Genomic DNA, 15881 nt, shown 5'->3' on the forward strand with positions numbered 1-15881 from the left:
TAGTGCCAACCAGGTATGTAACTTTTTACATAAGCTCTTCTCAGTATCATTTGCTATTTTCCTTTAGCTCTATATATTGGCATTGCCCTGAAACAAGGTCCATTTCCCCCCTCCAAAGCTCCTAGTTCTTTTCTTTGTATCCGTGAGTCTGACTCATATGACAGCATGCAACACCCCAGCCAAATAATCAGAAAAAGATTCACTGCACCTTTCAGTGAGAGTCCCAACACCTGTTAATTACACATTTCGGATTCAAGAAAATCTTTTGCCCTACCAAAAGGTGCACAGAGAATTCCATACACTCACTTTGAACATGGGCCGGACATGCTCCAGGTGAGTGGCACTTGTAAAAGGAGACTTGGCGTGGCTTACTGCCTCCATGAGGGCTTTAGCTGTTTTAGCCATTTGCTCCATCTCCAGGTTGTACAATAACCGTCGCTGCTTCTCATTGGCTACATCTAAGGAGAACATGACACAATAGATAAAATTATTCTGTCAAACTCCTGACTTAAGCTATCACAGATGTCAAGTGAAGACCGTTGATAAACAGCAGCTTATGAAAACTTTTTCAGATACGTTAATATTTTACTCAAGAATTTTTCCATGAGTCTCCAGAACAAGGCAAAGCCTTGCCTAATGCAGAAATTCACCCACTAGATGATACAAGACAGTTATACAGTTCTTCCCTTAACATGCCTTGTGCTCCACATTTTCTATGAAATGGACTTTTCATTCTATCCAGGAAGAGCATACACCAACTGCTGAAACTTCCTTAGCCTGACAAAGGGTTTTTGAACCTGAAAGCTTGCTTAATAACTACTCTCCAACTATTTGGGTTGGTCTAATAAAAGATATCAGATTCACCCAAGGAACCTTGTCTGCCTGGTCTTTAATTATGCTTTTATAACCTAGTCACATTTTATTTAAATATTCATTTAGTTACTATGAACATGATTATCAGTTTCTGCTCCAAGGTCTACCAAACAGATCCTGCTATTAAAATCACTGGTTACTTCTTTTGTGTCACTATAATTCCTCAGCTGGTGACTTTAGTCACTTCTTAAGCTAGAAAACCATTACCTGAATAGGGAACCTCCAGGGAACACCCACCTATTGAAGGAAGTGGATGCTGGAGGTTCAGTGCCTGTCCCTTTTCTTTCAGAGCGAGTACTAAACTAATGTCCAGTTTGTTATTCAGAGCATAGTACACCTGAAGTTCTCACCCATTCTAGGCAAGAGGTCACTCTGCAAACATGATTTAATCACCTCCAACCTCTATTTTCACCATATCAATTGAGACAAGCTCTTTCAGGCAAGCAGTAAGACTCTGAACTGTCAAGTGACACTGGGAAGCAGGGTACAATATGCAATAGTCACATACTATTTCAAGGAGAACTGCTAGCTATTTCCTCTAGGTCAACTGCCAACTTATATTCCTGCATTTTAACACCCTTCTGATTCTCAAAATAGTAACATTAATCTTCATTGCTTTATCTTAACTGTTGCTTGGTGCTGGCTTCTTATAAGCACCTGCTGTGTTTTTCACCTTCTGAATTGACCTTATTTTAGCAGTGGCTGAAGTGTCCCCCAGATGCTGCTTATGTACCATAGAAGTGTTAGCAAAACTGAATTAGAGCATGCTAATTCTTGAATGACAGTCATTAGAAGAAGCTCAGAACTTTATATTCGAGCGTCCAATGAAATCTTACTTGGCTTACTCTTGGTAGAAACTGCATACTCCTTTGTATCTTTCATTGCAATTTTCTTTCCCTCTATTTCCTCATAAATGGTGGACAGATATTCCTCTGGCAGGTCTTTACTATCATTGATTCCGCGATTCATTTTAATATATTGCTCTTTTGTCATTTTATTCTTTACCTGTCAAAAGGATGAAATGCAGATGTCAGATTTTGAATGCAAGTTCAAGAGCCCTAGCACCAGCTATGTAAGTAGTTTTTTCCTACCTGAGGACTGTGCAAGTCCGTTGTCAGCATTATAATAGAATATGCTAAAACATAGGCGGTGTCAGCACTAGCAAACAAGGTTTGCCTAAAACCACAAAAAAACAAAACACACAAAAAACAGATTTTAGAGGCCATCTCAACTGGATCATTCATTCCATTTGCATATGCAGGAAAGATGTACACTCTTAAAAGGGGTGTGCAGGGGTGGGGGGAATCCAACAAGGAATCTATCACTTTAGTCTCCAATATTAAAATTATTAACACTAAAAATAGGGCCAGCTCCTACTTATCTACTGAAAGTTACAACAAAGCCAATACATTGGAGAGAGAAGCTTTAAAAAAAAAAAATGTAAGTCACATTAAGAAAGGCTTTTAAAAAAAATATACGCATTACTATCCTTCCTAGGTTTCTGCATTCACAAGCACTTACACTAGTGAATAATCATATTTCTGTATGACACTTAAGGTTTTCAAAATTATTTCTAGAAGAACAGACACTATAATACCAATCTGTGGGGCAGGAGGAGAGGCGCAACACTAACATCTAGCCTTAAATCAGTGCCAACATATTGAAGCAAGTTATATTACTCAGAAGTTTAGAGTGAAATGGTCTATATCAAAGTGGCAAGTATATGCATGTTTGGCGAGTGGCAGAAGGCAAGTAGAAAAATGCTTCATTGCGCAGACATATAAGTTACTTCACAAGTCACATTTTTAATGCTCCTATTAATTTTTTCTTAAGTAATGCTGATCAAATTTTGGTCCTGCACCTGATCAGTTGAAAGTTGATAAACAGGATATATAGCACTTAAGGTATTCAGGGGTTGCTGATCAATTAGTACCCAGATACATATCAGAAAACTTCCTCTGAAATGCCCATACTGTCAAGACTTCACAGTAATTTAGAAAATGTCTCATGGGAAAGTCTCAGAAGTCAAGTTTTCCTATTTAACCACGGGTTAGGTCATCATGGTAGTAACAGCAACCCCCCCCCCCCCCCCCCCCAAAAAAAAACCCCAACAACAAAATAAAACATAAAACCTATACCTAGGGTCCTGCCAACATGCCTTACAAGTGGGAGGGAATCGGCCATTAGCTACAGACTGCCAGCAAGATTGCCATTCATAAAGTATTTATCCAATATTATACACTGAATTACCGTTGGTTGCATTCAATGTATCTAGCTGCAAACTTCTCCATTAGTCTATCAATCTTCTGGGCTTCACCTGGCAATCGGAAACCTTCCAGAAATATCCGTAGAGCAGAGACAAAGTCTTTCCCACAGAAATCAAGCTGGTCTACATAGGCGTACATCACCTCCTTGTTAAACTTGTTATTCTCCCCTAGAAATTCACCCACTTGAGTCTAAACACACAAAAAGAGTTATGAATATTCTACACCAAACTAATTTTAGCACCTTATTTATGCTGTAGTAAGCTATTGGTATAACCGTTATAGTCAGTTTTATAAACTGTTTATGCTGCTCACTGCAGGCAGTGCCACTGCTGAACATGGAAGGTTCTAAGTACAGTATTCTGCATGGTCAGTCACTCTATTTATTAGCACTACCTTTAGAAACCAATGCCACTGAGCTACTGGCTCAAATTAGAAGCATTCAATGAGTCGGTAGGATGGAGTGGCAACAATGTGGGGAAGAGAAAAGGAAGGAGGGGGGTTTTACTCCACTAGTACAAAACGCATTGCTTTGCTGTTATAGCCCTATCCACACTAGCAGTATTTGCTTGTACGGTATAATGATGTTCCTATACCAGTAAAAGTGCACAGTCAGCATAGTTATAGCCACAGCATTAAGAGGCACCAGGAAAATCCCATCCCAAAAGAAGAGTGCTACAAAACTGGAGGGAGTGTATAAAGCAGGAGAGTGATGTCAGGGTAGAAGAATAAAAAAGGGCAAAGAAAGAAAGGAATATGAAGAAGAGCAGCGTGAGCTGCTTGGAGGCATAGGCGTAAGTTTTGTCAAGAACAACATTAACCAATTTATTTTACATGACATTCAATCTTACAAAACACAGGCGTTCTTCTTGATGGAGAAATTGTGCAATTTCCTCTGTTGTAGTGCCAAGCATTCCCTGTTCCTGCAGGTATTGTATTCCTCTCTTTGGCTTTTTATTAAATCTATTCACATAGGCACAATATAGAAAAAAAAAGAAGCAAAGCTGTAGTCTAAATTTAGTTATCATTTCTCAAAATATAAATGGTTCACAGTTAAAGAAAAAGAAAGGAAAATATATTTTTAAAAAATCCAAAAGGTAATAATTAATTATGTCACTCTAGAGATCCCACCAAGTATATTTAAAGTCAGCAATACTGAAAGGGTCATTGTCCTGACAATCAAGATTTTACTAAAAAGAAAACCTGTCTTGTCCAAATGCTAGCATAAGTAGTGCATGCATTAAAAAAATAAAAAGGATTTTGCATTTAGCTGACAACACAAAGTAAACATGAATGGCAGAAGAGTTTGTCTATAGACTGAAAGTCACATCTTTATGCCAAAAGCTCTTCTCCTTTGTGACAGAATCAGCCCAAAGAGGAGAAACCATAAAAAGGCAATGATGGCACATGCTTCTAGTTACAGTAATCTCAGGCATTAGCTTCAACAGCTAGTAAAAAAAGTTGTCACTTGAAGCTGTAAATGCAGCACATGTATTTCCTATAACATACAGTAACAGTAAAGATTTATCCAACAGACATTCAAATTGTCTTGACACAGCCAAACTTACAATTCTATCCCATGTTCAATTATCTCCTTCTGTTGCTTGATGACTTCAAATTGCTCAGGATCATCTGGGACAGAAGTCTGGGTGCCAACACTTCCAATGCCCGATGACACTGTTGACTCTAAGGAACTTACACTGCTCCTTCTGCCTCCACTTTCCAGACATTTTCCTTCACCCATTTCCTGCTCTGAAGGTTTATCTGAACCTGAGAGTAGACAAAGAATATGAGAGATCTGATAAAAGCAATTAGCTTATTTCACATGACTGTGTGAGTGTCCAAAAAACCCACAAAAACATTTCTCTGCTGAGGGCTATGATTTAAGGCAATAAGTCTCAAATCAGGGTGCTGCACTGCCTTGAGATCCTTTCTTGGGTCCCATGGGGTAACACAGCATTGGCACTGTTAAGTATACCAACATTATTCACAAGATAAACCCAGAGATTGACCTGTTGTGGGCTCTGAGTTCTCTGTAACAAGAGAATTGCTTTATTCCATTTCTATAGTCAAAAGAAGTGAAAACTAAGAGCTGGTATTTTCCAAGGATGCCTTAAGATTAAAAAAGGTTGAGAACCACTGGTTTAAGGGAATGGAAATCTCCAGATGAAATACATGGAAACCAGGTGTTAGCACAAGCTTTTAAAAGGAATTAACAGGAAGTTAATGGCAGGAAAAACAAAGCAATCCTTCTCCCCCAATCTGTTTTTCAGATCAGAGGGACTTCTTTCTGGATTGTGTGATTGGTCATTCAAGGAGTCTTCAGGAGAAAAGATACTCCACAATTTGGAGAAGAAGCCATGAGCTTAAGAAGGGGTTGGATCAAGCACTATCACATTTTCTTTGAAAAAGTAAAACTGAAAGCCAGAGTGCCCATGAGGCTGAAGCTTTGAAAAAGGTCATGCTCAAGTCCTGTGGAGTCAGAGAGAGCTGGCACTAATCTCAGGGGGTAGGTGTTTGGACCATGGAAGCCTTAGCACTCAGAAGGGGGAAGAGAAAACTTGCATCTCAAGTGCTTATAGAAAGGCAGTCAGAGGCTATGCCTGTATTCAGCTCAGACTTAAAGCAAAGTACATGGATTCAGTGAAGCACTCAAAACACAGCAAGCTGGTGGCTGTTCAATAGGCACAGCCTAACTTGTGTTATAGATTTATACCATTTCCTGCTTAACTCAATTCTTCTGTTTCTAAGAAAAATAATTTTCCCCCATTTATGCTTTTAATCCCTATGGGCTTGGTAGATGAGAAACTTCACTTTTCATAGAAATGCACAAGCCTTGAGACTCTTACAAGCTTCCACAAGTGTGATTTAAAAATACATCTGGAAAAGTCCATGCCCCAAGGAACCTAAAACTATGTTATTACTGGATCTAGCAGAAAGAGAAAAAAAGGAAGGAATGACCTTAGTTAGTTACAGGAAGAGACTGCGTGCTTAAACCAAGTAACTGCAAGATCTTATTTCTATAACCATACTCTCCATTTTCCCATTCTCCTTGAAGTCTACCTGTACAAAACACTTCCTGTGAAACAGCAAGAAGGTTTTGTGAAAATTCAAGTACACATCACTGATCAGAGTGCTACATGCTAGACATATATTGGTGTAAAGTTAAAAAAAGAATCTCACCAAGACTGGCTTGATGGTTGGGATTCACATAAAGGTCTTTGCTCCATTCTACCATGCACTTTAAGATTGAAACCAAACATTCCAGACCTTTCTTCCGCAGACTTAGTTCCTATATTTAAAAGAAAGAGTCAATTGTACCCGACAGTTCCAGGTTAAGATATTAAAGGACTTAAGCGTTGCACAATGAAATACAAAATACATCTAAAACAAAGAGCAAGACAACAGGTTAAAAAAGTCCTACTCGTAAATAAGTCGCATCAAGAAAATCCTAGAAAACAAAACTCATGTAAAGAATCTTAATAGTAGAAAGTTTTCACGACTCAGGTCTAAAGTCAGGTTTTGTTTTTTTAAGATTGCATAATCTCAAACTGACAACTGTGTTACCAAGCAACTGTTGGTCAAGTGGTAGTTTTAAGACTTTAGATGAAATACCAGAATAGCCTGATCCAATTTTATCATGAAGGCAGGAAAAACACTGCAAGGATATCAGAGCTCTTGGCCCAGGCTGGATTATGGGAATCCAGATACAGCAACCAGAACTGGGTTTGTTATCTAAAGTTTCTAACAGTACTTCTTAACTTTTACCTTGATTATATTACCAGCAAAAGGCTTACAAAAAACTCAGGTCACCTCCATCTTAAAAACAATCCAAGGAAACAAACCAAACCAAAGAAAACCCTACAAACAAACAGACAGGCACATGCATCCTAACTGCACTATGTTCTTTTGCCAATGCACACCCTGATCATTATTTTCATTCCTGACCTGAAGGGGGGAGTAAAAAGAGAGAAAAGGAGGTAAGTGTCACATATTGCTGAATTTACAACTGTGGCAGGGAGATGTGGTCATGTCCAGGATGAATACTGCCATTGACTAGTCCCTATGGTTTACTTTCAGTAATCGGAAGAATACATGTGCTCTTACTGGAAAGCCATAGTTGTGCCCCATCGTTCCTTTAAGGACTGGGAACGTGTTGTTTTAAAAGGGAGGGAAAATCACCTTTGTGATGTAGAGGTACCCTAGTGATACCAAAGCCTTACATTACAGTTAACGAAGGCTCTGTTAACCCAGGACGTTCCTGAGGGGAGCATGCAATACAAAAAATCAGATGATGTCTCAGTCATGTGTGGTAAGCCTCACTTTACAGAAGCATTACATTTTCCATCTACATCCTAACAAAAGGACTGGCCAGAACTTGTATATACTCACACTATATTACTGGGCTTCTAGCCAGCTCAATTCATTAGGAAATGAAACAGGATTACTACCCTAATGACACAATACAATAGAAGTCAAATGACTAGCTGTGCTGCACTCTAAACCAGAAGAAGCACTAGTAAATGACAAAGTAAGCAGGTCTTAAAAAGGAAGAGTAGTGCTATATTGTCTTCAAGGCTCTCTCTTACCTGCAGAGGTGTCATTCCCAACTCTTGTCCACTCCGTCCCTGAGCAATTTTAGACAAGTCGTTTACAAGGCGCTCAAAAATATTAGCAGCATTTAAATCACAGTCATAGTTAACATAAATATCCACCACACACTGGGCATCTTTAAAAAAAACAAACCAAGAAAGCAAGATTAGTAGAATTCAATGTCATAATCTAATATGAAGCCACATACACACACAGATGACACTTCATTACAAAGTAATGATCCCAGTCAGGTTTAAATATGTTTGCTATCTGTACAATTGTGCATCTCTATACAATTTTGAATAATTTCTTGATTAACAATATTCTAAATGAATGAGAAAGACGCTTAAAGAAAAAAGACGACACTTATTGCTACCACTAATCTACCATATTCACTTGCATATAGGACAAGGTCCCAATCCCCTGTCCCTCCCCCCAAGTCAGCATGGGGGTAAAAACCCTTCATCTTGTATTCACATACAAGAAAACCTCATTAAAATACACTGTCTCTATCATTAACCTGCTGCCAGAAGTAGCATGTGCTCAGCCATGGAAAACAATTATGAAGCAGCCAACACTGAGTATGCCTATAAAACACATAGCCTATACTGAGCAAACATGCTGATGGGAACTTTTGTCCTTTTAAAAAAAACAAAAAAACAAAAAAACCCCCAGAAAACCAGCAGGTATTCTCTCCACAGAGAACTGGCACCAGGCCTGGAGGTAATGTAATACTATGCCAGCACTAGGAGGGCCAGGGCCAGGCCTGATGCCCTTCTCTTGGTGTCAAAAATGCTTGATCTTAGATAAAAGGCTGAGTTGTTGATTCCTACCACAAGAACAGGTCAGTGCAGCCCATCTGCATGTGATAATGCCCATTGCATACAGTCCTCCTCATCACCGATTCTTTTTCAACTGATAGTGAACCACTATTTGGCATACATTTCAACTTCCTCTTCACTCTCACAGCTGAACAGTACCATTCTTTCCCATTTCATTGATTCCCATTTGGCAAACATCACCAAATGTCTATGTAGGCAAGAGGCTCTGTAGTCTCTCTCTCAGTCTGTCACATGTGATTAGTGTGTCCCCACCCTCCATGAGGCAAAGTCAAATCAGGCAGCCTCCTGCCTCTTCTGGACATATGTCTTTGGAGGATCCCAGGACTTGGGACAAAAACATTTGGTTCCAGTTATGAGCGGGGGCAAATTAGCAAATGGATACTTGGTGGGGGAAATCTGGAGCATGCACACACACACACTCCAAATTGAGCTTTTTGGCTTTGAACCAATATCATGCATAGTTTGTACTATGTATAAGAATGTACTTTTAAGTAGCACTTTTGTGTGTTTAAGGAATACCTGTACTAAAACCTGCAGCAGTTTGCAAAAAGGGTAGAATGCATCAATTCTGGATGAAGGCTATGGGTACCTGTAGTAATTTGCTTATGTGCAAATTAGTATTGGAATGTTTGGTTCAAAAGTCAGCATTTTCAAATTTGCCCCTCACTTTCATATGCTTAGAGAAAGCAGGGTCTGACAGAAGGGGACAGAGGAAAGAGGCTACAGGAGGATAGAGGATGGGGGGCAGGGAGCAGAGGGCCACCTCCCTGGGACATCCTCCACTTCACTGTCAAGTCGAAATAAATAATTCTACATCGTGAAGAACAGGCATTTACTTTTACAATGAAATACCTGCACAAATTCTAGTCAAGGTTTGAATCACCATCCATTTGTGCTCAAAAGAACTCGAGGAGGTCTCCAATATATTCAGAAAGATCTCTTTGAAAAAAACCTGTGCAAAGAAAATGAGAACAGGACCTGAATGTTTCTACTGAAAAGCTTTACAACACAGCTAAATGAGCATATTCATTTTTTACATAGCAATTTTGCTTGGATACGAGGCTTCATCTCATGCATTAGTAATTTTATTTGAAAGCAGTAGGCCACCAGCTTGCACAGCAAGCAAAATTGTGAAGTGACAATTTTTAAAGTTATTATACGCTGCCTTTTATCAATAAGGTAAATTGGTTTAATTAATATAGAACATCTTGCATATAAAATGAACACAAAGCTCTCTTACCTCAATTTGCATTTTTAAATGGGTTTTAAAGTTTGAAAGCAGGGTGAGAAAAATGGCAAGAGACAGCTCAAATACATCAGGTACAGAAGAGACTCCATTTTTCGATAATGCTACACAGAGGTACTGCTTGATTGCATTGATGAACATTTCATGTGTCCTGAAAACTGGACCAGCATTCTGTAATACTGAGAGAAGCAGCTGAAGGGACACAATTTTAGAACGCAACTCATGGGACCTGGGGACAAAAGCCAAAAAAAAGAGGGTTGTTAAAATTAAAGTCACGTTCGTTATCTCTCTCATATAAATGCATCCTTGCGCATAGTACGTGGTAGCTATAGCAGTTCTTTGTGGACGCATGGAAGTGAGCATCGTCTTTGCCCATTTCAGAGAAGACAGCTTGCTTGCTGACACTGTCAGGCAAAGCTACATTTTTTATTTGGGAGTCTATCCTTTAGGAACAGAACATCTGAAACTCACAACTCAGTCAGTCACACTATCTGAACAGAGACATGGGGTTTGAATTACAGGAGGAGTATTGCCTTCTAAAGAACTTCAGAAATATTACTGCCAACACAACTTTGACTGACTGCAGAACTGGTGAGTCATTGTTAAAGAGTTACTGAAGATTTTCTGGAGTATTGTGCATCAAACACTGGGAATTATCCAAGGATATTACATCACAGAGAAAATTCTCATTGCAACAACCATCTAGATATCTGAAATAGGGAAGTAGCTCTGGATATCCAGGCTTGTACTATAAAGTAATATAGAATTCAAGTCATTTTGTTCTCATAACAGCTTCCAAGAAGAAGTAAGATTCAATTAATAAGATGTTTTTACTTGGGATCTGGTGGTCCATCACCAAGGGGTTTCATTGAAAGCTTGCACAGTGACCGGAACACAAGGAAGGCATCTTTTTGCAGGATATGGGAGAATTTGGCAGCTGCTTGAGGTCCAGGTACATCTGTTTCCTAATAGATCAAGAACCATAAAATGAAACCTTTGGAACAGCTGAAAAAGGCAATACAAGTTACAGAGTACCTGTACAGCCCAGTTTTTTTTTAAACCAAATTGACAAGAAAGCAACATTAGGATTATTTTTGCCTTATCTTTCCTCCCCAAAAGTAAAATATTACTAATACAATAATCATGAAAGTTATTTACCAAGTTATCTGTAGAGGAAACAGATTGTCTGTCATCTGGAATTCCATTTGTTTGTACATTTTCATTGCTACAACCAGAATGGGCAAGATCCACAGCTTCTGATTCTGATGAGGCCCTGACTGTTTCAGATACGTGCTTCTCCTCAGACACTTAAAAAAAAAGCCCCAGAAAAACAAGGTAAATACTTGCAATAATAAATTAGGTTCCATATTAATCCTGTGTGATTAAATGCTTTGTGTGTACAAGTGACACTCCCGTTGCTGATGCACAGAATCAGCGCTAATGGCTTAGGGAATCTGTCTTAGCCTTAGCCAGAGGAGGGTTATTGTAATGCACTAAAAGCTAGTGTGTAGGAGGGTGCTGAGTGTTTCTACTTAATGGCTCACTAGGTGCTCTTGACAAGGCGTGTAGTTTTTAAGATAGCAGAGAAAAACACTGGACAAACAGCTATACAACTGCTTGGGAAAGGTTCTTCCCAAATAGAAGATTTTACCTTTAACAGCTGATGTGACCACATCCTCCAAGATGTCTTTAATCATTTCCTGTCCCCCTTCAGTTGTTTCTTCTGATACCAAGAAAAAAAAAAATGGTGGGGGAGGGGGGAGGAGGAAGGAGGACAGAAGGGTTAAGAATACTGCAAGTTTATATCTATTTTAAAAGGCCTTTTTAAATGTATATAAAAATACATACATGCATGAGATACTCTACATTAGGAAAGGTATATTTTTAATTACTGCAGTAAAATATTAATGCTATGCTTCAATTATTGTTAAAATTACACTATTTTACACATTATGTCAAAAACCCTACTTAAACAGGACATGGAGATTGCCAAGCCAAGCACACAAAAGTTAGGAAATTCCAGAAGTACAAGCTGCCTGTGGAACCTTAGTGTGTATTCACTAGGGTCCAGGGCATACAAAGACATCACATACAATTTCTTCCAAGAGGGCCAACGCCAAGCTTAGTGCTGATGTTTCCAAATACCATAGCTCACCTTTCCATTTTCCCTCCCACTCACCCACAGCCTGAATATCAAAAGGCAATGCAAATCTTACATATACAAACACCATTATTTTACTACAAAATATAACACTGGATTTGTTGGTAAATGATTTTAATCTGGTAGAGAATGTTTTTGAGTTCCAAGGAAGATATATCCCATTTACTAATGAGTTTAAAAGGTACTGCAGTCAATGGCAGCGTCCTGGAATATTTGGTTGGGCAACTAAAAGGTGACAACACTCATACACGAAGAAAATTAAAACCCCATTTCAATAACTTCACTGCCACAATCACTCTTTTGACAAAGAAATTAAAGCAACATAGGCTTGAGTTACAAGGAAGGACAAAAGATGGAAGAACTCATTGTCAAAGAGAGTCAGCAGAGACAGTATGATCTTATTTACCAGAAACTGAAGAAGTCTGATGTTTCTCTGGCTTCTGGTCTCCATTTTCTGTACTCTCAGGCTCCCCATTAGTTAAATCTCCTTTTGCAGGGGTTGAAGGCATCATTTCCTGTTGGTTGTGCTTTAGTCTACTAATCTTTGGAGACTCTGCTACAGTTTGAATCACAGGAGATTGGGATTTTTGTTGATTTGTTTTTTCTAATTCTCTGGCTTCTTGTATCTAAAAAACCAGCATGATAGAAATTCTCTCTAAGATGCAACATGATAAAGCAGAGACTTAATGTAACTAAAGGATCAAACAGGGATATACATCATGAAAAGTATACCAAGTGTCTCAAATTCAGGAGGACAATTAGCTGATTAAAGCTAAAACTAATTCTTTCTGCTCTAGTTGTAAGCTTGCAGCATCTCTCAATTTGTTTATGCAGAATTAAGTGGAAGACAGAGGGTCATATCCTGTTATCAGGAACATACTTCAAACCTGATTGAAGCGTGTGGCTTTCAACATGATTAAGTGCAGAATCTGGACTCAGCGCTCTTCACTATTAAAGCCAGAGGTATTCAATTATGGTAGCACAAAAAGTAGAATAGTGTGGCTCCTTTTCCAAGGCACCAACATTAGAGAAGATAGATCAGTAAAAAGGTAATAGCTACGTACAGCCTGATTTTCCATCCGTGTGAAAATAACGTTCAACATCTGAGTAAGGGTAGCCTTGGCAGTAGTCTGATTAATGAGATTTTTACTGGCCAGATAGATGTTGTAACAGGTTCTAACAGTCTGAAGGATTGTTCCTTCATGAATTTCTATATATGGAGAAGTTACAGCAGTAAGCAGAGCCTGAAAAAAGCACAAAAGAGTACAACAAATCTAAATACATAGGAACAGCCATATTTTAGTAGATTTAAACTAAGTTAGCTGTGACTGTTATTGGCACATCTACTCCCAGCCATTCACATAATCATCTTTATAAAGACTGAAAGAAGCCACATTTAAATTGGAGGAAGTTTAATTGGAATAATTAAAGTGTTTTCATATACTGGATGATCGATTCTATGCAGCTATTTCTCAAATCAGTGTGTGTTTGCCTCAGTAGAAGATTTATTGTCAAAGTAAACCCTTTCTACATCCACCTCTAGCACCTGTCTTAGCAGTCACTTATTTTGATGATTCCCATCTTTGACAAGAGAAATCTCAACAATTTAGCATCAAATTATTCAACATTCACCAAATCAATAATTCTTTACCATCAACTGCAATACCCAAATAGTCCTGAATAAGAGGAGAAATGGACTAATGATAACCTAGGGAAAAGCCAAGAGGATTAGCAGCCAATTCCTCTTCTCAACTGCTGACACATGAAACTTGCACGTCAAGGCTTCATCACACAGAGAGGTAAGAAATTTAGAAGCCATTTATACAGCTACCTCTGATTTTATAGTTTGATCATCATTATTCATCTGTGGTTTCCTTTCCACCCCCACCCTGGTGGTTTCTTTTCTACCCCCCCAATTCCTTACTGATTTGACAGCCTCCCAAAATGCCTATGGCTAGGATAAAGTGCAACAAGTGGAGAAACTGGTCCTTAAATGAAGTACCAGATTTAAGAACTCTGTTGTCGCACCTTAAAGCACAGGATGAAGGAATCTTCCATTAAGCAAATGAAGTTCTTAAAGTAAACGTAGAAATAGCAAAGTGAAATACCTTTATTATTTGCAATTGAACTCCCTCATCTGTTTGAGGTCCCTGAAAGCAATTGCAAATGGTTTCCACTATCCGGTCAATGAGGCGTTTTCCAGGAGCTCCACTATCTGGAGCATTGCCAGTGATATGCCCATAAGCAATGAGTTTCTAAGCAGAGATAATACAAATTAGAACATCACACATTGTCAAGTACCAAACACCTGCAGGGTAACACAGAAGCCCTTTTTTTAGTATACGATTCCGTGAACTAACAGGACTGTTCTAGGAGGAGACGCTTGACTTTTCACAAAATATGAACCCATCTACTTGGTTAGGTCTATGCCCTGGGGCACATAGGTAGTGGATCATGGCTCTGCCCCAGCTCCAGACCACCATCACCACAAAATCCCAGCCCCAGTCCCAGGGTAGCTCTCTGCCCAGCCACGCACCCTCTACCAGCAAAGTTTGGGCCAGTCTCCATGGAAACCCAGTCCCACACCATCACAGCCCTTCCATGGAAACTGGCTGCAGTGATGTGGGCAAGGGCTGCTGGGAAATGGAGTCCAGCTACCAGTCAGATCCTCCCCTTTGCCCACACCTGTTCTAGGCAGACTACACTTTTAAAGAATTTGAAACTTGTTTTTCCATATTGATACAATATAGCACCTCCTTTGCAAGCAATGTGCCAGTCTAAAATTGCTATGCATGACGCAAAAGGACTTCATCATATCAATCTGCATTACAGCCATTAAAATATAGGTCTTTAATCACCATTTGCTGACATTAATAACAACTCAAAGGGCTCGTTTTTAAAAATACCAGACAGACTAATTCTGTTTAAGAAGTTATTTTTTTTTTAAACTCATTTGAGACAGAAGACAAGGGAACACAATCCAACCATCTGATCAATCCTTCATGCAAAACTCAATTGACTGGAAGTAACCGCTAGAAGGCAGTTTGAGTTTGATACAAGCACTTCCAATGGGGCTATTGTATCTGCTGCAACTCTTTATGGAAAAGGCTTTACACGGTGACAGAAAATGTTGAAACGCACAAAAACAAAATGAATCTGCAGTTGATGCATATTTATTCAGTTCAGAAACTTCTTCAAGTGAAGACCAAATGAAAGCGACCTTTTTTGGGGAAGACCCCAAGGGAAACTGCACACATTTCCCACTTTAACAATGTCCGCTTTCAGCACAGAGCAGTTTCAACCATGTTTTGTAAAGCCTTACGTGTACATATGTAAATGCAGAATAGTACAACTCGGGAATTGTATGCATCCTGGCTAAACTAACTCCTTCACCCTAATGATTTCTACAGTGAATGTCAAGATTTTATACCTGCCAGTCTGCCCATGTCTCATATTATTCAAGTTTAAACAGAAGACTCACCTGTAAGCAGTCCAGTGAGGTACTGACAATACGTGGGGACTTTGACTGACAGGCCAGCTCAAATGGAAGAAAATATTTATCTGCTTCAATGAAGTTTGCTTTTGGTGGGGCAGCAGTGCCTTGTCTGAGTTAGGAAGGAAAAAAAAGTAATTGTCCTAAAAATGACTGCACTTCCTCCACATCAAAATGACTGCTCTGTGCCATTTGAGTCAGCATTATGTAAAGAACATGCAGATTTGTCCCCAAAGAACTAAACACACACTTTTATCAAATCACACTACAAGCAGTGTACCAAAAACAGACTTTAAGTTCTCTCTCCATTATTCATTTTGATATGTCCATCACCAATAGCACACACAAACCCGATTCACTTTCCATGCATTTTATTTGAAGATATCATGGCTTTAGTAGAATTGCTCCT

General features: G+C 39.1%; 1 protein-coding gene across 4 annotated transcripts in view; it reads right to left on the reverse strand.

The window, feature by feature from the left end:
• Positions 1-15881, reverse strand: part of ARFGEF2 (ADP ribosylation factor guanine nucleotide exchange factor 2) — a 56896-nt gene that overhangs the window by 24314 nt on the left and 16701 nt on the right. For 3 of the 4 annotated variants that reach the window (XM_019484534.2, XM_014609663.3, XM_014609665.3), the window contains exons 3-19: positions 15461-15584; positions 14088-14234; positions 13044-13223; positions 12386-12605; positions 11470-11541; positions 10977-11125; positions 10653-10783; positions 9813-10047; positions 9425-9524; positions 7727-7866; positions 6321-6429; positions 4706-4907; positions 3989-4100; positions 3124-3329; positions 1965-2049; positions 1710-1878; positions 307-458 (exon numbers count right to left, since the gene is read on the reverse strand). In XM_019484534.2, the coding sequence (XP_019340079.1) occupies positions 307-458; positions 1710-1878; positions 1965-2049; positions 3124-3329; positions 3989-4100; positions 4706-4907; positions 6321-6429; positions 7727-7866; positions 9425-9524; positions 9813-10047; positions 10653-10783; positions 10977-11125; positions 11470-11541; positions 12386-12605; positions 13044-13223; positions 14088-14234; positions 15461-15584 (2533 nt within the window). The remainder of the gene's footprint in view (positions 1-306; positions 459-1709; positions 1879-1964; positions 2050-3123; positions 3330-3988; positions 4101-4705; positions 4908-6320; positions 6430-7726; positions 7867-9424; positions 9525-9812; positions 10048-10652; positions 10784-10976; positions 11126-11469; positions 11542-12385; positions 12606-13043; positions 13224-14087; positions 14235-15460; positions 15585-15881) is intronic. The other variant, XM_014609664.3, reaches the window with a different exon arrangement.

This window comes from Alligator mississippiensis, chromosome 9 (assembly GCF_030867095.1).
Source record: "Alligator mississippiensis isolate rAllMis1 chromosome 9, rAllMis1, whole genome shotgun sequence".
Taxonomy (NCBI): domain Eukaryota; kingdom Metazoa; phylum Chordata; order Crocodylia; family Alligatoridae; genus Alligator; species Alligator mississippiensis.